General features: G+C 41.3%; 1 protein-coding gene across 12 annotated transcripts in view; it reads left to right on the top strand.

Annotated features, from left to right (window-relative positions):
* NFASC (neurofascin) overlaps positions 1 to 27269 on the top strand; it is a 237865-nt gene that overhangs the window by 144108 nt on the left and 66488 nt on the right. For all 12 annotated transcript variants that reach the window (XM_074308935.1, XM_074308924.1, XM_074308925.1 and 9 more), the window contains 6 exons: positions 2905 to 3101; positions 4480 to 4602; positions 6293 to 6463; positions 19244 to 19355; positions 20632 to 20816; positions 22547 to 22678. In XM_074308935.1, coding sequence (XP_074165036.1) covers positions 2905 to 3101; positions 4480 to 4602; positions 6293 to 6463; positions 19244 to 19355; positions 20632 to 20816; positions 22547 to 22678 — 920 coding nt within the window. The remainder of the gene's footprint in view (positions 1 to 2904; positions 3102 to 4479; positions 4603 to 6292; positions 6464 to 19243; positions 19356 to 20631; positions 20817 to 22546; positions 22679 to 27269) is intronic.

Genomic DNA, 27269 nt, shown 5'->3' on the forward strand with positions numbered 1-27269 from the left:
TAATAATACGTAGAGTGCTGTATGACACTATAATAAGTGCTCCTTTTCTTAGAGAGAGACAAAAGAAATAACCAATTCATATTTTTTCTCAAAGAGCTCAGAGCACAATGAGTGAGAAAACATGAAAATATTTGAATACAAATAAGCTATATGCAGAACAAATTGGAGATATCCCCAGAAAGAAGGCACTAGACACTAAAATTAAGGGGGATTGGGAAAGGCTTCTTGAAGAAGATGAGTTCTAAGCTGGTACTTGAAGGAAGTCAGAGAAGCCAAGGGGCTTCCCACACATGGGGGATATGTCTACAATCAGGAGATGGTGGAGTGTCTTCTTCTGGGAACAGCAAGGTCAATGTCCCTGCATCATAGAATACATGGAGGAGAAAAAGGTGTAAGAGGACTGAAAAGGCAGGAAGGGGCCAGGTAATGAAGGAATTTAAAAATAAAACAGGCTTTATATTGAATCCTGAGATAATAGGGAGCCATGGGAGTTATTTATCAAAAGAGATGGAGTAGTAGTCAGAAAGGGAGGAGGAGAATCTGGAGAGAGCGATATCATGAAAGACTAAGGAAAAGAGAATGATTAATGGTGTCCAAAACTGAAGAAAAGTCAAGAATGATGATGATTGAGAAAAGACTATTAGATCTGGCAATTAGGAGAGCAAAAAAACTTTGGTTAGAGCTGTTTGAATTGAATTGAAGTCAAAAATCAAACTTCAGAAAGAGAATGAGAGGAATGGAAGTGGAAACACAGAAGGCTTTCTCAAGGACAAGAAAGAGAAAGAAGAGACAGGATGACAGCTAATGGGATAGATGGTCAAGGGAGAGTTTTTGAGGATATGTAGGCGGGGGGGAGCAGTCAATAGACAGGGAGAGTAAGAGAATGGGGATGATAGAGGAGACATTCTGCTGGAGAGAGAAGACAGAAAGGAAAGGGATCACTCGTGCAGGAAGAAAAGCTGGCCTTAGAAAGGAGAAGGGTTTGGGAGATGGGAAAGGATTGCCTTACTGCACTGACAGCAAAGTTGAGATTATGTAATATAAATTTGTAGCGGACCTAGTTAGAATAGTCTCATGATTTTCTTCGGCTTCATTTAGCATTGCATAAGTAGGAAACACAGCGAAATAAGAGATCATAGGACCATAGATGGAGAAATAGGAGGCACCTTAGAAATTACCTAGTCCATACATCAACTGATGCTGAGTGAAACGAGCAGAGCTAGGGGATCATAATACACTTCAACAATGATACTGTATGAGGATGTATTCTGATAGAAGTGGATTTCTTCAACATAGAGAAGAGCTAATCCAATTCCAGTTGATCAATGATGGACAGAATCAGTTACACCCAGAGAAGAAACACTGGGAAATGAATGTAAACTGTTTGCATTTTTTGTTTTTCTCCCCAGATTATTTTTATCTTCCAAATCCAATTCTTCCCTTGCAACAACAACAACAACAACAACAAAATTCGGTTCTGCACATATATATTGTACCTAGGATATACTATGACATATATAATATGTATGGGAATGCCTGCCATCTGGGGGAGGAGGTTGAGGGAAGGAGGGGAAAAATTGGGAACAGAAGGAAGTACAAGGGATAATGTTGTAAAAAATGTTATAATTATAAAGTTAATTTTTTTAAAAAAAAGAAATTATCTAGTCCAACTCTCATTTTACAGATGAAGAAACTGAAGGTCAGAGTGGTTATGCCCTAGATCAAGGAGCTCACAATCTAATGAGAAAAACAACTTGCCAATAGTACAAATAAAATATATTCAGGATAAATTGAAGATAGTAAGTAGTAGGATTTGAATATAAGCCTTCTGACTCTAAATCTAAAGGAGTGTAGTATTTTGAGTCAAGGAAAGAGAAGAAAATATCAAATACTATGGGAAGTAAAAATACCCATAGATTAATGTCGATCTAGAGGGAAATCTCCATTGGTGAATTCCTCCCTATCTTGCCCGATACATTTTTGTCATCTAAAGTCAACTAATAAATAAACATTTACTAAAGTGTCGACTGTGTACTAGGCACTGTGCTAGGTGCTGGGGATACAAAATGAGGCAAAAGGCAGAGCCTGTGCTCAAGGAGCTCACAGTCATAGGATGATGAAGATAAGTCCAGAGTTCTAGCTTTGCCATTGTCTGGCTGTGTGACTTCAGACAAACTAGTTAGTTTTTCTTGGCCTCTTCTCTGAGTTAAACTGGATGGTCTCCTAGGCTCCTTCCAGTTCTGACAATCTGTGATTCTTTGGGGGTTCATTTAAGATCAGAAGGCCAGTGGACAGGTCAAACATGGGGCTTGCTGAATGTTCGGAAGATCCAGGTTATTTCTTCAATAACCTTGAACAAACAAAAATTAGTCCTCCCAGGAAGGGAAAGAGGCTCCAGCAGGAATATTGACAAAGGTGACCTTGCTTCTGGCATTAGTACTGATGGCCCTAATTCAAGGCAAGTGGGCACTATGTCTGATTGCCTCTCTAATGCAGGGATTCTTAACCTTTTTTTTTTGGTGACAGACTCCTCTGGCAATCTGAAAAAATCTATGAACCCCTTCTCAAAAGAGTGGTTTATCCATTCATAATTCATGTACATGATGGATAATATGAATGTGGAATATGAATGATTAATAATTTGCAATTAATTGTTGCCCTATTAATAATTAATTTTAGTTTAAATTTAGTGAAAATAAAAGATGTAAATTTTTCCCCATTCAAGTTTATGGTTAACTTGATGATTCCCTGTTCTAAAGAGAAAGTAGATTAAGTAGCTTTGTGGTTCAAAGGACTGACATTCCAAGAAGAGCATCAGGAATGATGAAGGGATGCCCAGGGTTCTTAGTCTAGAGCCTTGGCCCCTTCTTTGTTCTTCTGCCACTGTCTCCTTTCCCTCCACAGTTTCCAGTGGACACGAAATAGCCGGTTCTTCAATGTGGCCAAGGACCCCCGGGTGTCAATGTTTCGCCGGTCAGGGACACTGGTGATTGACTTCCGGAGTGGTGGACGACCTGAAGAGTATGAGGGAGAATACCAGTGCTTTGCACGCAACAAGTTTGGGACGGCTCTATCTAACAGGATCTTTCTGCAGGTGTCAAGTGAGTTGCTTGGGGGTAGCATCTGGCAGAGAGAAGGTTAGGGTTATGTGTCCTTCTGGGTAGTTGTGGTTCCTTGGGAAAACCATGGAGAGATGGTTTGGGGAAGATCATTCTGGCCAAGAAAAATGGTCTCCACCCTTTATCTAGCTTTCCTAACTAATTATACTTCTGAAAATCCTTAACATCACTGAGGCCATCCCACCCATTCCCTTGCCTCCAGACAGTAGATCTTCACTTTCTGTATACCATTGTGCATGTGTATGAGAGTGAGAGAGAAATAGAGAAAGGGGGAAGAAGGGAGAGAGAGAGAGAGAGAGAGAGAGAGAGAGAGAGAGAGAGAGAGAGAGAGAGAGAGAGAGAGAAGAGAGAAAGAGAGAGAGAGACAGAGAGAGAGAGAGACAGATAAACAGAGAGAGAGAGAGAGAGAGAGAGAGAGAAAGAAAGAAAGAGAAAAACAGAGAGAGAAACAGAGAAAAACAGAGAGAGAAACAGAACGAGATATACAGAGACAGAGAGAAGCAGAGAGACAGAGGGAGACAGAGAAAGAGAGAGAGACAGAGAGAGAGAGAGGAGAGAGGAGAGAGAGAGACAGACAGAGGAAGAGAGAGAGACAGAGAGAGACAGAGAGAGAGAGAGAGACAGAGAGAGAGAGAGAGGAGAGAGAGAGAGGAGAGAGAGAGACAGACAGAGGAAGAGAGAGAGAGACAGAGAGAGGAAGAGAGAGAGACAGAGAGAGAGACAGAGAGAGAGAGAGAGAGAGAGAGAGAGAGAGAGAGACAGAGAGAGAGAGAGAGAGAGAGAGAGAGGAGAGAGACAGACAGACAGAGGAAGAGAGAGAGACAGAGAGAGGAAGAGAGAGAGACAGAGAGAGAGACAGAGAGAGAGAGAGAGAGACAGAGAGAGAGAGAGAGAGACAGAGAGAGAGAGAGAGAGAGAGAGAGAGAGAGAGAGAGAGAGAGAGAGAGAGAGAGAGAGAGAGGAGAAGGGGGAGAGGGAGAAGAAGGGAAGGAGAGAAGAATAATGAAGGAGGGAGAGAGAAAGACAGGGAGAGAGAGGGGTAGATTCAGGGAGGTGGAATGCTAAGAAGTAAAAAGTTTCAGAAGTCAACATAAAAACATCTTGATACCCTACTCTGACTGACACTGGGTGTTAAGTGGAGAATGGATAAGAGATGGGATAAGACTCTTGCTCTGTCTCAATTGCTGCATCCTGCCCTCATTGCCCCCCCATTCTGCCCTTCTCTTGCCCTCCTTGTTCCCCTGCCTCATTTCTCTCCTCTCTCTTCCAGTTCTTATCCCCCTCTCACCTCTTCTTTTAACCTTTTCTCTCTCCCCTGTTCCCATCCTGTTCTCATCAACCACCTTCTATTCCCCCACAGAGTCACCCCTGTGGCCCAAGGAAAACCTGGATCCTGTAGTGGTTCAAGAGGGAGCTCCCCTGACCCTCCAGTGCAACCCCCCTCCTGGACTGCCATCTCCTGTCATCTTCTGGATGAGCAGCTGTAAGTCTCATTGGGAGAGGAAGATGCAGAGGAAAGAGGGGAGGTAGCTTAGAGTGAATTAGGAGAATCCAAGTCATCCCTATGGTCTTCCAAGTGGGAAGACTCTTATAGGAAACAGAATCCAATGAATAAGACAGCAAAAGGCAAGTTAATACTAAGTCACCACATTCAATGAATAGCAAGACTGGACTTGGCCATCCTGTGACATACTGTGGTAGAGATGGAGGAATAATGGGAGGGACGTGTTGAGAGCAGAGGGATGTGGAATTATCATTCTGGAAGCTATTTAAGCCTTAGCTATTGCCTTGTTTCAGGAGTGAATGACTTATTTAATCCCTTAGTTCCTCCTCTCCACTAAACTGAGTCTAATAAGATACAGAGATGTATCTTGAAGATATGTCCTGAAGAAAGAATGGGAAATATCCTTATTTGAAGACCTGCTAATGAAAAATGATGAAGGAGCGCAGATTCTGAGTTACTTTTCCAAGAGGGCGGATGCACTAAGCCACCTTCCCTCTCTCTTCTGTTTCCTGTGACCATGACATTACCTGGTCTTGAGGCAAAGTCTGTGGCTGTGAGCCAGCATTATTCTCTGTGTAGAATTAACAGATCCATGCGGGGATCACACTTCACTCCCATGGCATCATTAACAGCACAGGTGAGGCAAGGGATAGATTGTTGAACTTGAAAAGAGGAAGAGGAGTTCTAAATCTACCTCAGACATAGTTGTGTGGCCTTGGGTAAGTGACATGTTCTCTTGGTCTCAGTTTACTCATCTATAAAATGAAAATAATAATAGTACCTACCTCACAGGGTAGTTTTAAGGATCAAATAAGATAATCTATATGAAATACTTTACAGACTTTAATTTAAAGCATCAACTAAATGCTAGCTATTATTTTTATCATTATTAATTGAGAATAAAATACTTGGAAAGAACTATTAGAAAATTAGGAGAATGCAACCTTACATGTACAGTCTCACCAACAACATTGTTTGCTGAATTTTATTTTCTCCTGGAAGACACATCACTTGTGATTGGGGAGGAGGGGGCTAAAAGAGAAAAGGGAATAACATTCATTCATTCATTTGATAAACATAAATGGAAGTAGCATTCTTTAACTATTAAATCAGTTACTATTCACCTAAGTGGATAACTCTTGATCAATTTTGAGATTTAAACATAAAGAGTTCAAGATCTACCTTCCTGAGTTCAAATCTGACCTCAGACACTTAGTAACTCTGTGACCCTGGACGAGTGGCTTAACTCTGTTTGCCTCAGTTTCCTCAATTGTAAAATGAGCTGGAGAAGGAAATGGCAAACCACTCCAGTATCTCTGCCAAGAAAACCCCAAATGAGTCACAGAGTCAGAAATGACTGAATAATGACTAAACAACAACAATAAAAATCAACAAAATATTGTTTGAATTTACGGTCTGAGGGCCTGGGTTCTAGTCTTGGTTTTAATTGTGTAACTTCTCTGAATCAGTTGTCCCTTGCTAGAACACGAGGGATTTAGACTAGAAGACCTCTGTGTCCTTTCCAGTTCTGAAATCCTAGAATCAATTCACTTCCATGTGGTCTTGCCATTGGCCCATGATCCTCTGAGCCCCTGGTTCCATGGCTGCCTATGTGGGATGGAAAGAACCTGGGCTAAGTACCTTCTAACCAGGTGCTTCTTTATTTCAGCGATGGAGCCTATTAATCAGGACAAGCGTGTCTCCCAAGGCCAGAATGGGGATCTGTACTTCTCTAATGTGATGCTTCAGGACGCCAAGACTGACTACAGCTGCAATGCCCGCTTCCACTTTACGCACACCATCCAGCAGAAAAATCCATTCACGCTCAAGGTCCTTACCAGTAAGTGTGACCCAAAGCCTGGAAAGAGACTTGGGGAGGCGGGAGGAGAAGGGATAGGGCTTCAATCAAGCTGGAGCTCCCTGGTCTCCTAGTTCTTTGTAGTGAATCTTTTTTTTTTAATTTATTTATTTTAGTACAAATGCTTTATGAATCATGTTGGGAGAGAAAAATCAGAGTAAAATGGAGAAACCATGAGAGACATTAAAAAAAAAAAGAAAGAAAGAAAAAGAAATGAACATAGCATGTGTTGATTTACATTCAGTCTCCATAGTTCTTTTCTGCATGCAGATGGCACTTTCTGTCCAAAGTCTGTTGGGATTACTTTGGATGCACTGGGGCTTCCTAGAGGCTTCCCATGGTCATTGTTCCTGGAACTGCTTTATTTGCCCAGAGAATGGCATATCCTAAGACCTGATGCTGAAGTTGGCCTTTAACCTTTTCCTAAATTGTCGCCTAGCATCATTATCACATGCTTGATGTCTAGCCCAAAATAGGATTAGCCAATTTGTGATGATCTCTCCTCAAAAGTCCTTTTGTATTTGGCTTTGGAATGCATCATCATTCTCCCCGTGACTACCCTGGCCATTATGGTGTTTCCTTCCCAGTTCTATCCTACTGATATAAAACACTGCATTCCTTGAGCCCACGCTGCCTGAGGGCAGACAGATGTGCTGAGTAGCAAGGAAAAGTTGGGCTCCTATCAGACCTTCGCCACAGGGACCTAAAGGCTGCCTTCCCATCTGCCCATCCAAGATTGGATTGAGAGTCCCCAAAATACTGACGCTGCAAGAACCACAGCTTCAGATCGGGAACATTCTGTTCTGTGTCTAACCAATGACTAGAAGGGGCAGGATAAACAAGCAGGGTTGAGTTACACAGGTTTCTAGAAGAGTGATACTTTTTCTCCCTGCTTTCTGAAGTCACCATGGTTGCTTGTGGTACTGCCAAGATAGGGGGTGGGAGAGAGACTGTCTGCTAAAGCACCCTCCTGACTAGACTTGGAGAACCCATAGTCTGGGCTCTTACTTCATTTTCTTTATTTCTTTGTTGCCTGGAAACAAAAACAACAACAAAGAAGATTGTACTAGGGGACCTTAAGTGAGAACCCAGAATTGATGGCTTCCTTGCTCTTACCTGCCACCTGTCCATATGCTTCTGCTTTCAGACCCTGCTTTTCTGTCTCCTTTTCTTGTTGCCTTTTACCTGTTCTTCCTCCTCCTCCTTCTTTTTGCTGTCCACTACTCTGTCCCATCCTCTTCTGCCTCCTTCCGTCTCTTTATGTCTTTCCTTTTTGTCCTTGTGTGCATTACTCTGTGATGCTGTGCTAGTCAATCCTTAATCAATCACTCTGTTCCGAGAAGCCCAGACATGTCACTCTGTAATGTGTGCCACTGGGGACAGCTAGGCGGGCAGTGGTAGCATTGGAAGGACTCAGGTCCAATTTTCATGGGGATTTGTTAAAACAATGGGAGCAGATTGGAAAACTGGAGAGTCCTTGTAATTGTCAGGATCTGAGAATAGCTGTGGGGACTCTTTGGGTTCATTTTCCAGCTTCATTCCCCATTCCTCACACACTCATCCCTCCCTAGGAGGTTTTTTTTTGCCAAGTCTAGGAAGAAATCTCTTCCCAGAGAAGAAATCTAGGTTGTCCTAAATGCCTCTGCAACCCAAGCCAGGGCAGGAGCCCGCCAATTGGCAGATTGAAGGACAATGCAATATGCCTAGGACATGGGAGCATCCCCAATAAGGCAAGGGTCAGCCTTGAAGCCATGGGACCATAGAGGTAGAAAAAGGATGTTTCCATCTATAATGGCCTTGGTTTGAGCACAATAAGAATATCCATGCACTTCTCAACCTACTGGGATGATGGAGGATAACAGCCTTGTTTTGAGCACATGAATAGAAAATGCATGATGGGCTGTATGTATTCAATAAGAATATCTTTTTTCTTTTGGCTTTTAAAACTTTCTTTATATTCCCCACCAAGGTTTTAGAGAAAGTGGGAGGGGGCTGTTTGCTGGAAGGAGGGATATGAGGGGATGACCTCAGTAGTGCTAAGAAATATCCTGGCTTAATTGAGTTCAGAAGGCAAGAAAAGGAGAAAAGAAGGATGTAGAATACAACCAGAAATGGGTGTGTTAGCCGTTCCTCAGTGGAGCTTAGAAGAAATGTTCTTTAGAACTAGAAGGGAGGTACCCCTGTCCCACAGAAAAGGGCATTGGTATTTCCTCCCTCCCACTTTGGCTGTGAGATTCCTGCAGTTTCCTAGTGTGTTCTTAGGGACAGATTTGGCTGGGAAGTAGCTTTGACCTTCCCAGACTGAACACCATTATCCAGAGCATCACCATTCTGCCTTCTTTGTACATCAAAGTTAAGAAATTTTGAAAGCACACTTTTTCTCAGATCTTTAAAACAAAGGCTGAGAGTTTGGGGTTGGCAAAGTAGAAAGGAAGTGCTCAAAGGGACCATTTCTCAACCCACTGGCTCAGATTTGTATTTGCAGAGAGAATATTTCATCTCAGCCAATATTTAGTTACCTGCAGCTTGGAAAAGGAGAAAGGTCATGGCTTGTCTAAATACAATTTTTATTTGACTTTGGATTGCAGAAAGGTTAAAGGGAACAAATTTCTCAAAAAGATGCACGCGTGTTTGTTCTTGGCCCAGTCCCTAGTCAGCCCTAGGTCTTTCCAAGGACACGCTTCTGTCTGGCTTTCTGACAAGGATGCTCTCAGACCCTTCTGGTTTCTGGGATTGTATGTTATGTGCTGAGCAACGGGTGCCGAGCTATGTTCTCCTTAAGAACTTCTGATGGAGCCCTAAAAAGAGAAAGGTTCTCATAGCTAGAAGTGAGGGCTTTTAGATAACCTTCCTTCCCAATGTAGTGACCAAACCTCAGTTCTCACCACACCACACACTGTCCTGCCTCTCAGTCTGACTTTTCTGTATTCCTCTTTTCTGGTTCAAATTAGACAATGTTAACAACTAGACTGGAAGCTGCAGGAAGGCAGAACTGTCTCGTCCCACCATGTCTAGCACATTGCTTTGCACACAGTAATAAATTTAATAAATAGTTGTTGAATGAATACTTAAAGGAACCTGAAGCTCAGTAAAAAAAAATTGGGTCTGAGTTTCCCCCATTAAGCTTCAGTAACTTCTGCCAGGGCAGACTAATTAATACAGATCTAATTCTTTATTACAAATTTGCTCAACTAAGTAACTTCAGATAGTGCAAAGCCTTCAAAACCGGGAGTCTGACCCTTATATTTCTGAAGAATATTTCAATACAACAAAATCTCAGGATAATGAAGGAGTTGAGACACCTTCATTTAAGTTAATTGTAATAAGATTTTGATTTCAATTCAAATATGCAAATTTTCTGGCACATCCATCTGCCCCTTCTGGCAGCAGACCATGTTCCTGGATTCTCTGGGATGATGGTTTGGCTAACATCAGCATCACCACCCCAGCCCTTTCCCAGCTTCACTGGCTACTGTCAGAACTTAGCCAGTGTCCAAGAAAGAGTTAGTGGTTAAAAAAAGGACATTTGGGGTCATTTGTATGAGTCCCCTACCCTCTTCCAAAGGACCAGTATGGCCCTGTCTTTGAGGAGAAATTGGGAGCCTGTCTGGAGCCCTAGGGCCAGAAAGGCATCCTAGTTTCAAATAAAAGCAAACTGGGTTGGTTTGTTCATTGGAAACCAAGTCTTTGTGCTTGTTTTATCCTAAATAAATCCCTTTTTACTCTCGGCTCTTGGATCCAGGACTTCATTTGCAAACAGTTCTCAGACCAGAACTTTCCTACTTTCAACCTTCCCTAAGTTTCTCCTCGTTTTTAAAGCTCAAATCCCGCAGCTATTGGGAAAACTATCTGTGAAATCTTAGATATCCTCTTAACGTGGACATCTTTCTGCTGAGAGTCTTCTCTTAGGCAGCAGCTAAACCCAGAGGAGGACTGGGGGCTATTCCTGAGTTCTCCATCAGCACATAGTTGGAGAAGATTTCTGAGGGATCTCAGTCCCACTGCTGATGCTGGCTGCTCTTAACCTCTTCTTATGTAAAAAAGGATTTCTCCACTTCTACCATCAACACTTTCCTGCTACCTGTGGCCTTAATCTTCATGTGATGGGATTTTGGTGTCAATTCCCATCAATATCTCTCCTATTTAGGCCATCTTTTATCTCTGGCTACCTTCCACAAGGCGACAGACCCAGTTTCCCAGGAACTGGAGGACTTTATAAGGAAAGAACTGTTCTTAGGGGCAGCCCAGTAGGGTCAGAAAAATGTTCATTCATGCCCTGCCTCAGACACTTCCTAGCTGTGACTCTGAGCAAGTCATGATCTCTCTCAGTCTCAGTGTTCATCTCTAAAATAATGACACTATTACCTTACTCCACAGGATTGTTGTGAGGATCAAAAGAAATAGCACATGTAAGGAGCTTTGCAAAGCTTAAAGTGCTATATAAATGCTAACTATTGTTATCATTATTACATTTTTAAAAGAAGGCAGTCCTTTATTGACTTATTTATTGTCAATATTTAATTTTAATATTTAATAAAAATCAATATTTATTGACTTAAAATAGTCTGACTAATAATAATCATAATAACTTATTTACAAAACATACAAGGCAGTTAAGTGGCGCAGTGGATGGAGCAGTGGATTTGAGAGTCAAGAAGACCTGAATTCAAATCCTGCCTCAGATATTTATGAGCTGTGTGACCCTGGGCATGCGTCCCACTGTCTTAGCCTCGGTTGCCTCATTTATAAAGTGAGGCAGTTTAACTCAATGATTTAATCTGAGGTTCCTTCCACCTACGATTCTATGATGCACTTTCACATATATTTCATATGCTATCATACAATGATGCTATGATGAACGAGCTTTCTTGTACTGAAGCACAATTCAAGTACTTCTGCAAGGATTCCTTCTTAATAAGTAGCAGAGCTAGGACTCCAACCTAAGGCTTGAAAATACAATCCATTAGCAGGCTTAATTCTTCTGATCTCAAACTTTCTCATCTGTGAAATGGATATAACAGCTCCTGCCTTGCCCACCTCACTGACCTGTTGTGCTACACACATCAACTTTGTATAAACCATTTCAGAAAAAAATAAAGTCCCATGCAAATGTCTGGTATGATGGTGGTGGTGACAATTGCCCTCAATGTTCAAAAATGTTCTTTCCATTTTTTATCATTTTTCCTTATCTTCATCTCTTGCAGGATTTTGTCTTCCTTTGCCCCTTTTGGAGCCGGGCTGTTTTGCTTGTTCAGTACCCAAAAAATCCCAGACTTTCTTTTCTGAATTTCTTTTCATATCTTTCCTTTGCTAGAGACCTTTGCTTTGGTCTTCAATAATGGCTGTTTCTTGTGGCTTCTCATTTCTATTCTGCCTCTTCCTGTTTATGCTGTCCTTGATTTCTCTGCTGCTTCCTATTTGCTCATGTTCTTTTGTTTATTACAGACCATCCCCATAATGATTTGTCCTTAAGAAATCATACTGACATATAGAGTGGTGAGTCCAAGAGACTGTAACTATACACCTGTGCTGTGTGTAACGATACCTCTGCTAACATGGGTTTTCCTAACCTCACTGATGACTCTGGAACTTCTGTGGGCTAACCATTGAGCTACTGAATAAGGGCACTCAGCTGTCTACTCTTAATTGTTTCCCTTTGGAAAATGCATTTGTATCTTTTTTTTAGTGGGGTTGGGAACAGGAGTATTGGATGGCAAGATGCCAGGCAACACAGTGTCTCCTACATCAGAGTAAAGGGTTGTGCACAAGTTTGTAGGAGAATTCAGCAAAATCTTAGGTATTTGTGGCAAGTGCTTGCCCTCTTTGTTTAGAAAGACCTGAGAGCTTGCCAGTCTCTATAAATCAAAAGAAAGAAGAGGGAAATTGATTTTTGCTAGTGTTAAGAGAGCACTGGGAGTTTTGTAGTATATATGAAGTCAATCTTTGATATTTGAAAATGGATTTACTTTGCTGATTACTTTGGTGTTTTGGGACCAATTTATTACCATCCCATAGCTAGGTCCCATGCCTGTCCAGGTAGAGAGGATGTATTCCAGGATCTCATATTTATTTCTGAGTTCACTTCCAAGTTAAAAATGGATGAAGTTAAATTTTCCATTCTTTTATATATCCATGTTTCTTTTTTCTTTAGTGAAAATAATAGAGAATTAAGAGTAAGTACTCAGAACTCCCTCTCCCTATACCTTAGGGAACAAAGGAGCAAGTATGCTATAGGGATAAGGTCACTGAGCTTTGGGTAGAACTGGATTTTAAGGGCACCTCTGCCATTTGTTACCTGTGAGACACTAAACAATCTATTTCTCTTTTCTGGGTCTCAGATTCCTTATTTGAAAAGTGAGAGAGTTGAATTAGGTCAGGAGTTCTTAACCTTTTTTGTGTCATGACCCCCTTGGGTAGTCTGGTAAAGTAGAGATCTCATCTCAGAATCATGGTTAATTAAATGCTTAAAATAAAACATATAGAATTATAAAAGAAATAATTATTTTGAAATATGTTTATCACCAAAAAAAAAGATTCAAAGACCCCGGGTTAAAAAGCCTTAGGTTGTGTAATATCTAAGTCCAATACACTCAAATATTCTGTTATATATTTTATTATACAATACACTGTATTACTTAATTTCAATATAGAAATGATTACCCAATCTGGGAAGAGAGGTGATTAACTATCTTCACTTCTAAAGCACTCACCCTGAGGCTGAGCAATTTCTTCTTTGCCTTGAGTGGGCAAAGGAAGAGCATTTCTCTGAGGTCTGGGGGGAAGCAGCTGGCTCCCACTCATCAATTATAGCTCAGAAGCTCGAGTCAAGCTGCAGACTCCCTGGGGGTGTCATTCTGGACTTGGAGTAGATTGGAAGTGTCAGGACTGTGATGTGATAATATAAACAGTGGTTGGGGGTCTGGAGTGGGGGAAGGAAAGGTGGCAGCTCTGGCTTAGCACCAAATAGCTCCAGCTCTATTGAAGTTCTGCCCAAGATAGTTATAACACTCCAGGAGGAAGCAGGAAATATACTGGTCAAGACTTTTGTTTGCAGAAGCCTGAGCATCTAGAGATGATGGGATCAATGGCTGTTGTCTTAGAAGCTCTTTAAGCATTGGCTTATAATAGGGTTCTTTCTGAAAAGGACCTAGTTTAATACATTATACTTGATAGTTGAAACATAGAAGGATAGGAATGGAAGGACCTAAGATACCATCCAATCTAGTTTCCTCATTTTTACACATCAGAATCTTCCCAAAGATACATTTTTTCTTACAAATATGATATTACTGATTTACTAATCACATCAACTGGGCATATGCCCCAAAGATTTTTAGTAGTTGTTTTAAGCTTGCACTGATCCATCTGCATACTTTGATCTACACCCCGTTGGGATCCATAGCATGCCCAGGAAACAAAAAGAAAAAAAGACCACAGGCTGCTCTTGGGTGGGATAGTACAAAGCTCACTCACTCACAGGTATCAGCATAGAGATTGAACTTCTGTGTTTTATACAAGATGCTTAAGAGTGAATCCAACCACAAAAGACACTGGTGAGGTAAGAAATAGTGACTATAGTATCAGGTACAAGGTATAGAAAGGACCTGCATCCCTTTCTGATGGTTAGATGCATACTGGAGTAAAGGGAACTCGTGATTATTTGACTGTTATCAAAAAAGCAGTGGTACAGAAAATTCTAAATCATCTCTGCTTCTAGGAAAAATATTCTGTCGTTTATTTGCAGTAGTAGTAAATTTTCTCCCCAAATAGGTGCCATGTGCCAACTGACGGTGATCAAAGAGGGGCCAGAAATACTCCTAGATGTCTGGAGGAAGTTGTCCTAGGAATACTGGATTATCTGAGAAGAGCTGAGTTCTGTCTAATTATTAACTGTAGTAAATTATCTAACCTCTCTGAGCCTGTTATTCCTCCATATGATGGGGATAATATCTGTAGGAACTACATTGCAGAGTAATTGTAAGGCTCAAATGGATAAAATGCTCTGAAAATTTAAAGTAATATATATATACATACATATATGTGTATATATATGTGTGTGTATGTATATGTGTGTGTGTGTGTGTACTTTATACTATAAAGTACTATACAAAATAGTTATAATTATTCCTAACTGCTTATGGAGATTTTAACAAGTATATAATTCACTCAGGGATTGGTGACTGAGCCTTTTATGTGCAGCTCTGAAGTTGTCACTTAAGGAGGAGGTGAGGAGCTTGAGGAGTCAAAGAAAGGAAACAGAGATACAAGAGATGCAAAGGGGCAGATCTGTGGAGGACAGAGAGATTAAGATCACTGGAAGAGAAAAGACTGAGAGTGACCTTCTTGCTGCTGTGCAGAGGATCCTGCCTAATTCCTTCTCACTTTACTAAGGACCAGATAAGATGACGTAGACCTAAGCCATAGTATGAGGGATTTTAGTTGGACATGAACTTCCTGCCAGTGAGGGATATTGGACATTGGAGGGAGCAAGCAAAAATGTGGTTGTAGACTTCTCTTCTTTAGGGAAATTTAAAAGTAGTAGTTGGAATGGAGAGGAGGGATACTTGAAATAGCACCTGAAGGTCCTTTCTCGCCCTGTGACTCGGATACTGTCTAAAGACTCAAAAGCTGTAGAGATGGATTGAATCCAGAATTCTTGCTGGTTGTCTTTGTCCTTCAGATTCCTTAAGCACTATCATTTTGGTAACCAATCCTCAAGGAGATTGTAATCTAATGGAACAACAATACATGGAGAAGGTTTCAGCTGCAAAGCAGATGGAAAAGCCTCATGATCCAAAGGGCACAGAAGCAAAACAGACCATTTTCTGCTTCTTTAATAGAACTACCACTAATAAAATCATTATTGGGTTCTGATGTTGAACTATTTGATAAGCCATGGACTTTAGTAGCAAAAGCATTTGAACCCTGAAAATCAGGAAAAGTGATCCAGATGATATGATGCCTCTGGGAATCACTGGATTTCTCCTCTTACTGCTAGACTAACCCCAATCATTGCTGTATAGGGAACTTTAATACCTATAACAAAAGAGAGGGTGCCTTGAACATCACTCTTCCTCTTGGTTTGCCATTTTCTCTCAAGAAGATATCAATCATATATATTGTAAGTCCCTCAGAATACACTTACTTTTCCATGGAGGGAGATCATGTAATCTCCCTCCATTGGGTCCATCCATTGGCTTCCAAGACCATCAACTCCGATGCTAGCGTTTCACCTGAATCCCTCCAGTTGTAATTGCTCACATTTTGTCTTCTATAAAATGAGACCCTTAAACCAGATGACCTCGAAGGCCTTTTTAGCTCTTGGTCTAGCTCTCCAGCATCTTCTCCTCTCCTCTCTTAATTGTCCCCACATTTCTTCTCCAGCTCCTCTATGTCCCCTAGGGGCAAAATAAAGATACCCTTTCACAAACTGGAAGGCTTTTTTAATCCACAGGGCTCCTCTTTCCAACTCAGTTCTCCCAATTTGTTTTAGAACCAACAAGTACTAATTGAATCTTAGCCAAGGGAATGAAAATTCTGGGTGGTTAAAGAATACTTGGAAGGAATCGTGTGCAGTTTGGCTCATTAAGTCCAGCAGGTTCTGTTACTTGGTCTTTTGCTTTGGGTTGCAAGATATCTCTGATTTGGGCAGGGAAGTTGCTGCAAAGTAGGCCTGGCCAGGGTATGTCCTCTCAGCTGCCTCCTTCAGCATCACTTTGCTCTGAAAATGAGCCTTTGTTATTACAAAAAAAAAAGTCATTTGCATCATCAAACTCTTCCCCCCCAGTGTTTCTGCATATTTTTGTGGATTTTCTGGCACTAATACTAGTCATGTTGCTATTGAGATGGGGACCAGAGAGAAGAGGAAGTCTGGTAAAGTGACATAGGTAGTATTGGTGACCAATATATTTCCATGTTTTCAGGTCCTTTAACACGGATGAACTGGTCAGACCTAAACATTTGTTTTTTCTCACCAGAATTCCAATTGTTTTCTGAGTATTACTGTGTCCTTTTATAGTTTATGTGATGATACCTCCACCCAAGTCCCTCTCTGATGCTTTATGGTAGTATGATGAGAACTCTGGGGTCTTAAAGGCTAAAAAGACCCCATGTATGGGACATTGATTCTTTGAGAATCAAAACACCTCAGCTTTGTCATTGAAGGGTAAGACACTAAGTATTGGCCCAGAAATTCAGAAAACCATCTCCTGAGACTTAGAATTTTGCTCTCAGATAGGGGAAATGATAGATCCCTGAAGTATTGAATTATGAGATGATTAGCAGCAGCCCTTCTCCTAGAGGGTCCTTGAAACAAACATCCTTGGTTCCAATGGCTTCCAAGACCATCGAATGGGTTATCCTTCCTGGAATCTCCACTAATCTCTTCTCCTGCACATAACCACAGGTCATAATTTCTCTTTCCCATTTTTAATGCTTTACTGGTCAAATGTATGTGCATCACCACTTCATAGTCATCATTAGATAGTCACAAATTAGATTGATTGTAGAGCCTAGCTCTACAGTCCTATAATCCTATCATCTGAGAACTCCCAGACCATGACGCAAGAGCCTCTGCTCTAAAATTCTGCACCTTTGATTTTACCCCATCATGAAAAAGGGACTTAGGATCCAGTGGCAGTGAGCAGGAGTGAGAGCTTCCTTTAGGTCTTAACATCCCCTAGGTCCAAAGGGATAGATGATGAAAATCAAGATGGCGGGCATGTAATATCCAATTAACAATATAATGGATTAACCCATTGTAGAGGTCCAGGGATGGGGGGCATGGGGGGAACAGTTGACTAAGTGAGGATAATTCTTCCAAGACAACGTTTTAGTGTTTCCTATCATTTTTACTAACAATTTTTCAAAAGGTCCAAGTTCACTAACCCACCAAATGTGAAACATACCCCCTCCCCAAAAAATATGCCTCAGCTTGTCCCAAGATCATTCCTGACCTCACGGTTTATGGCCACAAATCACCCATAGCCAAAAGAGGAATACATTTCCAGTATAAAATACAGATTTCTTCTTTACCTACAAACCTGGTTTAATTTGGTCTCTTTCAGAACCTTTCATGTATTCTTGACACCTCAAATTGTGAAGTGCTGTGGGAATGTGGAAGAAAATGGCAGTTGATGTAAACTTGAATAATTCTCTTCCTTTGTCAAAGGGACAAAGGGAGAAACAAAACAAGTGCCATGGAATTCTTCCGCCATTGTGGGTTTATTTCCCTCCCCCTCCTTACTTTGGAGGGTCTCATTGCTTATACCAGGACAGTTCACTTCCCAGCGTACCCATGATCCTTCCCCTCAAACTGGGACCAGGAGGGGCTTGGGGCTTCTTTGGCTGGGAGCCCCCACTGGTTCTGGACAGGGACAGCCCAGGATAACAAATTACTTGAGTCACTTTTCTGATTGGGGAATGCCAATTACTCAGATGCAGAGGGTCCCTGCAGACCACCCTGCCCCCTCTCCATGACAGAAATGATTAAATCCTTCTCAATGAACAACTTTGTTCTTCACCTCACACATCTCTGAGGGACTTAACAGCCGCTGGCAGCTCAGGATGGGGCCCATTAAGCTGTATCTCCCACCAAGAAGATAGCTTCGCCCGAACCCCCCTCCCTAAAGCCATAACTCCAAGGTAGTCTTCTCTGACTGATCTGAGATTTCCCTAGTTTTTATCTTTTTATTTGTGGCTCCTTGTCAAGCGGTGTCTTTATACCATTCTTCCTTTTGCAAACTTCTCTTTGCAAAACTTCTTTTACAAAACTTTCTCAACACCATCCTTTGCAAAAAGCAATGGCCAGAAAGGCCTGACTTGAGGATCCACTTCTGGGGTCTCCCTCCATTCATCTCACCATCCTTTCTACAGCATACTGTTCCTGAAAGCAGCACTGAAGCCTTTGAGACATGGCTCCTTAAAATAGCAGCACAACAAAAAGTCACTTCATTAATTTCAGAGCTTTTTATTATGGAAGCTGTTTCCAAGCCTAGAGGAAGAGTAAATCATATTCTCCAAAGGAATGGCTATCTCCCCTTACGCCCCCTCCTCCTCATCTTACTTCTAATTAACACTCTCCTCTCTCACCTCCACCCCCTTTCAAAGCCATTAGCGAAAGTACAGACTGGTTCTGGTCCCAGAGCGGATGCAATGCCTGCCATTCCTGCCTATTAACTCTCCACCTCCACACTAAACCATTAATAACTCTTGCCTGATGTCTCAGATTATGTCTGTGTCCTTGAAGCTCTATCCTTGCCCTGTGTCTCCAGGGTCCCAAAGAGCATGTTAAGCATGTATGCTTTGTGTAATCTGTGTGCTAGCCTTTACTTTACCATTTCCTTTCCCTGGTAGAAGGGCAAGCTGCAGGGATGAGGATATATCACAATAATTTCTAAAGTGCAAAACATGGCTTGGCTTCTTGGTGGTAGGGCCTTGCTATAACACCCCCTTACTCCTTGCTCTTATGCTCTTTGGAAGAGTAAAGGTGTGTTTTAGATGATGATTCTTCACAAAATGTCTCATCAGAATGGAGAATCTTTTTTGAGAAGGAAGGGCAGATGGAACCTAGGTGACTAGTGGGTATCATTCTTCCTTTCCTATCCTATCCTAACATCTAGGAAAAGGTTCAGTGGGACAAGATCCAGAGCAAAGTTTCTTAAGAAGGGAGAAGATACGGGCACAATAATGATTGCTTTCCAGCCAAACCTACTTAACTTTCCAAGGACTTTACACATAAGAGCATATTTTGTCCTGTTTCAGCCCGAGGAGTTGCAGAGAGGACGCCCAGCTTCATGTATCCCTTGGGCACGTCGAGCAGCCAGATGGTTCTGAGGGGCATGGACTTGCTGCTGGAGTGCATCGCCTCAGGGGTGTATGTACCATTTGTGTCTGTAATTGGACCCTTCTTCCTGACTCTGTCCAGAGATCTGAGAAAGGGGCTTTAGCCAGGTTTCATTCTCTAGCTGTTATTGAAGGTGAGATGCTTGAGCTAGCTCAGTCCTATACTGGAGCCCACCAAGCCCATCCTAGTGACCACATTATTGGGGTAAAGAGAGAAAGAAGAGTCAGAAAATCTGCCTTGATTTGGTGCCAATTTGCTGGTTATCCTGTATATGTAACTCAATCTCTGCCCTGATGTACCCTGATAAATGGAGTCCTTGGAATTAAAATTAGAAGCACCCCAAGGAAAACAAAAACTGGAGACTTATTTACAAAGAAAACATCAGGCAGAAAAGTGCTTAGATCCAATCCTACTTAGAATTCCTCTTTTTTCTTTTTTTTTTAATAAACTCAATACCAGACTAGTACCTCTGAGTTGGAGATTGGGACCTCTTCTGTTTTTACTGTTAGCATCAATCTTTATTTAATCTCTGGGGATTTCCAAGTTCCCATCCATTCTACATTCTCCCAACCTTCACACAAATGCTCCCTTTCTCTTCTGCACCATCCAGGAAAGAAGTTGGGTTTTTCCAGAAAGACATCATTGTCACTAAGGGAAAGAAATTAAAATAATATATTCTTTTGGAGTCCAAAATTCCCAAGTTTTGGAGCCCAAGAATATAATCCTAAGATGCCCATCATCTGTGCAGACTTCTATAGCAGCAGCTTTAGATTAATAAAGTCAAAGAACAGTTAACCAGTCTGGACGTCTGTCCTTGAGTACATGGGGCTTAGCTACAATATGTGACTCCCAGACTGGATCTCAAGTCCAGCTCTTTCCTTTCAAAGCTGTCACTCCTAGTGACCCCCCACTAGTTCATGGGGTCAAGGTTTCCCAGTCCTGTGAGTCCTATACCTTGGCAAGCCTGAGCCTTGTTAAATATTTCACCCCACCCACTTCCTCCCAGGTTAGCTACATGATGTCCATTGTCACCTGATGCCCACAAACAAAGTGTTCACCTGAGCTTTGGGGGATTTTCAATACCCCACCTATAGTAATAAACACCTAATTTCCCTCCAAAAAAAAGATAAAGGGAAAGGTCATTTCATCAATCCAGCCACTAAGGGGCCCCTGGTATAGATTCCTAACATTACAGAACTGGAGCCTTGGAAGAAATTGTAGAGGTAGCTAGTCCAGCTTTCTACAGAATCCCAGTAAGAGCTTAACATGTCCACTTTTTATTTCCTGACGGGTCTGACCCTCCTAGACCAGCACCAGACATCGCATGGTACAAGAAAGGTGGGGACCTCCCAGCCGGCAAGGTCAAATTTGAAAACTTTAATAAGGCCCTGCGTATCACCAATGTCTCAGAGGAGGACTCTGGGGAGTATTTCTGTCTGGCCTCCAACAAGATGGGCAGCATCCGGCACACGATCTCGGTGAGAGTAAAGGGTACGTTGTGTGTATTTCTCATTATGATTATTTTGCCTGTCCAACAACTTCTTCCCCCCAATCTTGTCACCACTACTACCACCATCCCTCCTCTTCCTGAGAGAGGAGGGCAGGAGGAGCCACCCAACACCCCATGAGCTGTGGAGCATCCATCCACCAGCAGTCATCACTCTGCTCACCACTGAGTGGATGGAGGGGATGCAGTGTGTGTGTATGTGTGTGTGTGTGTGTGTGTGTGTGTGTGTGTGTGTGTGTGTGTGACAAAGACACAGAGAGATAGAGAGACAGAGAAAGGTGGAAAGAGAAATGAGAGAGACAAGAGACAGAAAGAGATAGAGACAGAGAGGAAAGAGACAGAGAGACAGAGAGAAAAGTGGAGAGAAACATATAGAGAGAGATACAGAGAGAGAAAGACAGAGAGAGATACAGAGAGAAAAAGGTGGAAAGAGATGAGAGAGACAAAGAAAGGGATAGAAAAAGACAGAGAGGAGAGAGACAAAGAGAGAGATAGAGGTGGAGACAAAGACAGAAACAGAGAGACACAGAAAGAGATACAGAAAGATGGAAAGAGAGATGAGAGATTAAAAAGAGACAAAGACAGAGACAAAAAGAAATAGAAAGAGACAGAGAGAGAAATGAGAGAGAGAGAATGTGTGTATGTGTATGTGAGAAAGAGGAATTAGAGAGACAGAAGAAAAGAGAGAGAGAGAAAAAAGATGGAGAAGAAGAAGAGAAAAAGAAGAGAGAGAGACAAAGAGAGAGAGAGAGAGGAAGAGAGAGAGAGAGAGAGAGAGAGGGGGGGGGGAGGGAGAGATCTATGTCCACTTTTCTATAATGACTGTGGCTCCTCCTCAAAGGCAGATTTCCCTCCACCATCCTTCTACCCACCATCACCATTTGAATCACAACCACAAAGCCTGTTGGCATGTTGTTGGTATTTTTTTTTCATTTTGCGTTCCTGTTCCTTGGTGTGCTGTCTCTTGGTATTTTCTCTGTGTTTATGGGTGAGTGCTATGCTTCCTTTAGGAAATAAATAAAGGGAATGTCACTGATAACTCGGCTAATAAACCAAAGGGGCAAGGTTTCAGTTCACATGGAATTCCCTGTTCTCAGGAAGACATGGGCTTGGAATATTTCTTAAAGTAGTACTCAGTTGTATTATGTAGTTATCTGGTACTTGTACTGAGTCATCCACACTTCCTTATCCAGCATCCCTTTGAGATTACATCTGCAAAGTTGGCTGGCCAGGGTGAAGAAGGTAGTCCATTAATCATGGCATGGCATTTCTTGGTTGAAGGTAATTGGCCTTGTGATCTTAGTCTCATTAGTGCCCCTCGCACCAGAAGCAAAATTCAAAGGGGAAAGAAACGATCAAAAAAGAAAACCAGCTGAGGCTCTACCCAAAGGCAGCTAAAGCTGGGGAGAGCCAAATGGCCTTGCAAATAAAGACCCAGACGTCCAGCTTAATGCATGTTCCCCCATTCTCTAGCCTACATAGACATGACAAATCACTATTCTGTGCCATCCAGAGCCCTGACCAAAGGTCTGTTTGCAGGCTGATTGTTGTCAATAAAAGGCGTACCCAGTCATTATGGGGAGACCTGGGCTGCAGTTTAAGTAGCAGTGCTCCCAGGTCTGGAGCTTCTCCCTAGAGGAGCCATTGACTTGGTTTTCTTATTCCTTCCCCATCCCATCTGACTGGCTGGCCCATGGCTGTCCTTGTCTTCCAGCCGCCCCTTATTGGCTAGATGAACCCAAGAACCTTATCCTGGCCCCAGGTGAAGATGGAAGGCTGGTGTGTCGGGCCAATGGGAATCCCAAGCCCACTGTCCAATGGCTGGTGAATGGGGATCCTTTGGAAGGTAAGGCGATATGATGTCTTTCCCAGCCTGGTGCTCAATAACTATATTTTGTCCTTGACAGATCACATCTGCAATATTGTGCTCAGTTTTAGGTACCACATTTTTAATGAGTCAGAGAGGAGAGTCACCGGAATATTGAAGAAATGAAAGATTGTGCTGTAGAAAAAATTTTTGAAGGAACTGAGTGTAGTCTGGCAAAGAACAGTCTTTGGGAAACGTGAGAGCAGTGTACAGCTATTAGAAGATTTACAATATATGTGTTATATTTGGCCCTAGAGTCCAACACTAGGAATGGTGGGTAGAGGTAGATTTTAGTCTAATTTTAAAAAAAAAAAAAACTTCCTAACAAGTACACTTGTCCCATTCTCCAGTCCTCTCCCCTTCTGTTCCCAACTATAGAATTTGAATCAAAACTATTGTGTCCTTTCTTTAGAAGTAGTGTATCCTTATTTAGTGGTTTTCAAGCCAAGGCCAGTAGTAGGAAATGTTCCTCATACACAACAATTCATTTCCCTTCTGCTTGTCTTTACCCTGGAGGTCCCTTCTGCCTGACGTGCACTCCTTTCTGACTTCTTAGAATCCTTAATTTCCTGTAAGACCCAGATCAAGAATTATTTCCTGTATGAAACCTTTCTTAATTTCTCCAACTGCTAAGGTCTTCCTCTATCCCATATTCCCCTGTATCCATTTGTATATATTAATATGTGCATGTATTATTTCTTCTCCCTTTAAAAAAAAAAAGGTTCCTTAAGGGCAGACATTATTTCTCTTTTATCTTCATGTATCTTTTATCTGACATGTAGTGAATAATTAGTATATGTTGATTGACAGATTAAGATTTAGTTGCTAAATCTATCCCTTATCCCCTGGCACATGGCATCTAAAATATCTTAATTAGAAATTTAAAACTGCCAAACAAATTCTTCCATTCCCCAAGCCAGAATGGTCTCACATATCCCACCCATTTTCTGGTCACCTTTATCTATTCAGTGAGACATAAATAGTGGACAGATTCCTGTCATCTTTATTATCTCCTACAACATACACACACACACACACACACACACACACACACACACACACACCATGTGATGAAGCTTCTATAACTATGTTAAACCTAACAAAGACTATTCAAAACATATCCATCATCAGTTTTCCCCCTAAAGTTCACCAAGAAATTCCATTTCTTCACATATATACTGGGAAGAGTGAGTGACTGATCTCCATTTTTTATGAGGGCAAAATAAGAGAGAAAATGTTATCCTGCACTGCAAAAGTATTAGTTCTTGATCTTGACCCCTTTGGTAATTTGGTGAAGCCTATGGACTTTTTATTTTTCAAAATACATGCAAAGATAAATGTCAAATTTCAAAAGAATACAAAACCCTGGGTTCCAAATTTTTCTCCCTCCATCCCTCTTTCCCCTTCCCCTGGACAGCAAGTAATCCAATATAGGTCAAATTACACATATTTCCACATTTATCATTCTGCACAAGAAAAATCAGATCAAAAAGGGGGAAAATGAGAAAAAAAAAAACAAGCAAGCAAATAACAATAACAAAAGAAGTGAAAATACTATGCTGTAATCTGCATTCAGTCCCCATAGTCCTTTCTCTGGATGCAGATGGCTCTCTATCACAATCTATTGGAATTGGCATGAATCACCTCATTGTTGAAGAGCCAAGTCCATCACAGTTGATCATCACATAATCTTGCTGCTGCTGTGTACGATGTTCTCTTAGTTCTACTCACTTCACTCAGCATCAGTTCATGTGAGTCTTTCCCAGGCTTTTCTGAAATCATCCTGCTTATCATTGCTCACAGAACAATAATATTCCATAACATTCACATACCATAACTTATTCAGTCATTCCCCATCTGATGGGCAATTTCCAGTTTCCTCATTTCTTGCCCCTACAAAAAGGGCTGTTAACAAACATTTTTGCACATGGGAGCCCTTTTCCCTCTTTTATGATCCCTTTGGGATAGAGATACAGTAGAGACACTGCTGGATCAAATGATGTACACAGTTTGATAGCCTTTTGGGCATAGTTCTGTGGACTTCTTTTTAACTGAATAAAATAAATAGGATAACAGAGAAAACAATTATATGAATATATATGTGTATATGTGTATATATCTATAAATATAAATATAAAGTTTTTAAAAGGCTTGCAGACCCCAGGTTATAAACCCCAGGTTAGGGTTGAATTTAGGGAAGAACTTCCCAGGAAAAGTTGGTTGGCATTGATTTCCCCCATCCTGGGGAAAGCTGTAAGGAAACTCAGAGGCAAATCTTATCGTTTTTACAAATGAGGAGACCAAACAAACACTGAGAAGTCTGAGGCATAATCCATGAACTTTGATCTTCCGATGTCCATCATTATGACTTCAGGATCCCTCACAGCTAGATGCTATGGTGTCATAGCATTTCCTGAGAAATCATTGTTCTTTTTTCTGAGCAAGTAAACTATAAAAACAACTCTACTTGGTGAACAAATTCTTTTTGCTATAGGAGCCAAATTCAGACTTGAGAGCACTATAGTGGACTCTATACCTAAAAAAAACCCAAGTACAGACATCAGACATGGAAAGTGGCCCCTCTCCCCAATGTCTCATATCCTCATGGCACTTTATTGTTGAAGGCTGCAAATATTTCGTCCCTCTGCTTTACTGAAAAATAAATCCCACACCCAGGGACTGTGATGAAGGGTTAGCTTTAGAAATGTCACCTACCACTCACTGAGGAAGCAGAAAGCTCTGAGCATGAGGGGAGAGTGATGAGAGGAGAAATCAATTCTATGGACCTTCTAGAGGTGGCAGGCAAGGAATTGATGGCATTGGAGCCTTTTAGTGATGGGAAGAAGGGGCGATGGAGATGCTGACCTGGTCTGAATTCAGCTTTTGCTGATTCTTCAGTCTCTAGGCTCAAAATAGCTGTCTGGAGAGCGGCGCCTGGGAGGCCAGACTCCTGGGTCCCTGCACACAGCTTTGCTTCCATCCAGGTCTGTGTCAAATCCCAGGCAAGTTATCTGATCCCAAGTACCAAGTCATGCAGCAATTGTGAATTTTTCTGTTTAAAGGTCTTGAGTGGCTGTATGGGTTAACTGAGGTCATTATGGGGGACACTACCTCCTAAATGCTAAAAAAAAATTAATACCAACAGTCTCAAAAGTTTCTATAGAACTTTTATTTTGGAAATGAATACTCCATTATCTCTTCATAGAATCCCCACAAAAGAGGGTCGATTTTTTTCCCATTCCTGTAGTTGAAGGAAATTAGAAATTGAGACTTGTCCCTATAAAGTAATATATTGAGTTAGGGATATAGCTGAGCCCTAGATTTTCTTCCTGCCACCCACTCCACACTGCTGCTTGTCTGTAGATCAAAGTGAGCAGATACATTAATAATGTCACAAAAGGGTTATTCTTTTTTCTTCGTCATTTACTTGACAGCAGGGCAAAAGAAATGTCACTACAGATATTCCTATATTAAAACAAATATATAAATAATACATCACAATTCACACATAAAAATATGTCACACTCTTCTATTAATGAACTCAGTATCAACTGGGGAGAACAGACACATAATTACAAAAGCCCGCCAATGTAGCACCTGAGTTATGAAACCCTATATCCATATACATATATACCAGATTTGAATTCAAATCTTCCTAACTCCAGTGCTCTGTCTACTAGCTGTATTCATTCGTGATCAAGGGAACTAATGAAAGAAAGCTGAAGATACCATGGGACACATCAGCACTAACTACCCACCAAGACATGACCTGCTAGCTAGAATTATGCATTAGAAGCTCACTTTTTCATGAATCAATATGTGACAAACTCCCATACACAAATATAGACTTTAAAACCCTCTTGTGGGCTCAACCAATAAACTATACTAAAACTAGAGCATTATTACAGGCCCATCTATTGCCCACAACCCCCTCCATATGTATCATTGATCCATGAAAACTTAAGAAGAAATTGTTTAGCTGTTTCCTCCATTTGTTCATGAATCAAATGAGAATAATAATAATACCCAATCCCAGAGTTCATGAGGACCCCCTGTAAGCCTAAATGCTATATAAATGCCAACTGATATTATTATTATTCATTGTTTCTACCAATATTCCTACCAAATCCTCAGTCTCCAAGCTATGTGAACAAAATATTTTCAAATTTAAAATGGTGTTGGACTTTGGACTAGATTCCTAACTCTGTATTAAAATATAAAGGGGATAAAATCAAAATCAAGAGGTGAGTAGATGGAGGTACATCCTGCCTGCTGCTGCAGGCTTTTTTTGAGCCTACAGAATACTTTTATTCAACTATAAAAAGCAGTTATTTTCTCCATCTGCGCAGTGGTTCATAGAATATTGAATATGAAAGATAATCAGCAGGAAGACAACCTGTCTCAGGACTGCTTCTGTCTGAGCCCTATCAAGTAGGTTGAGAAAAATTACATAATAATAGAGCTGGAGAACAACTTTTCCCTGGACCATTTCCCTATGAGCTCCAATCAATATAAGGAAAAATGAAGTGAAGAATAATCGTAATGATAATGGTTCATAGTTGTATAATGC

The sequence above is a fragment of the Sminthopsis crassicaudata genome, chromosome 4 (assembly GCF_048593235.1).
Source record: "Sminthopsis crassicaudata isolate SCR6 chromosome 4, ASM4859323v1, whole genome shotgun sequence".
Classification (NCBI taxonomy): Eukaryota; Metazoa; Chordata; class Mammalia; order Dasyuromorphia; family Dasyuridae; genus Sminthopsis; species Sminthopsis crassicaudata.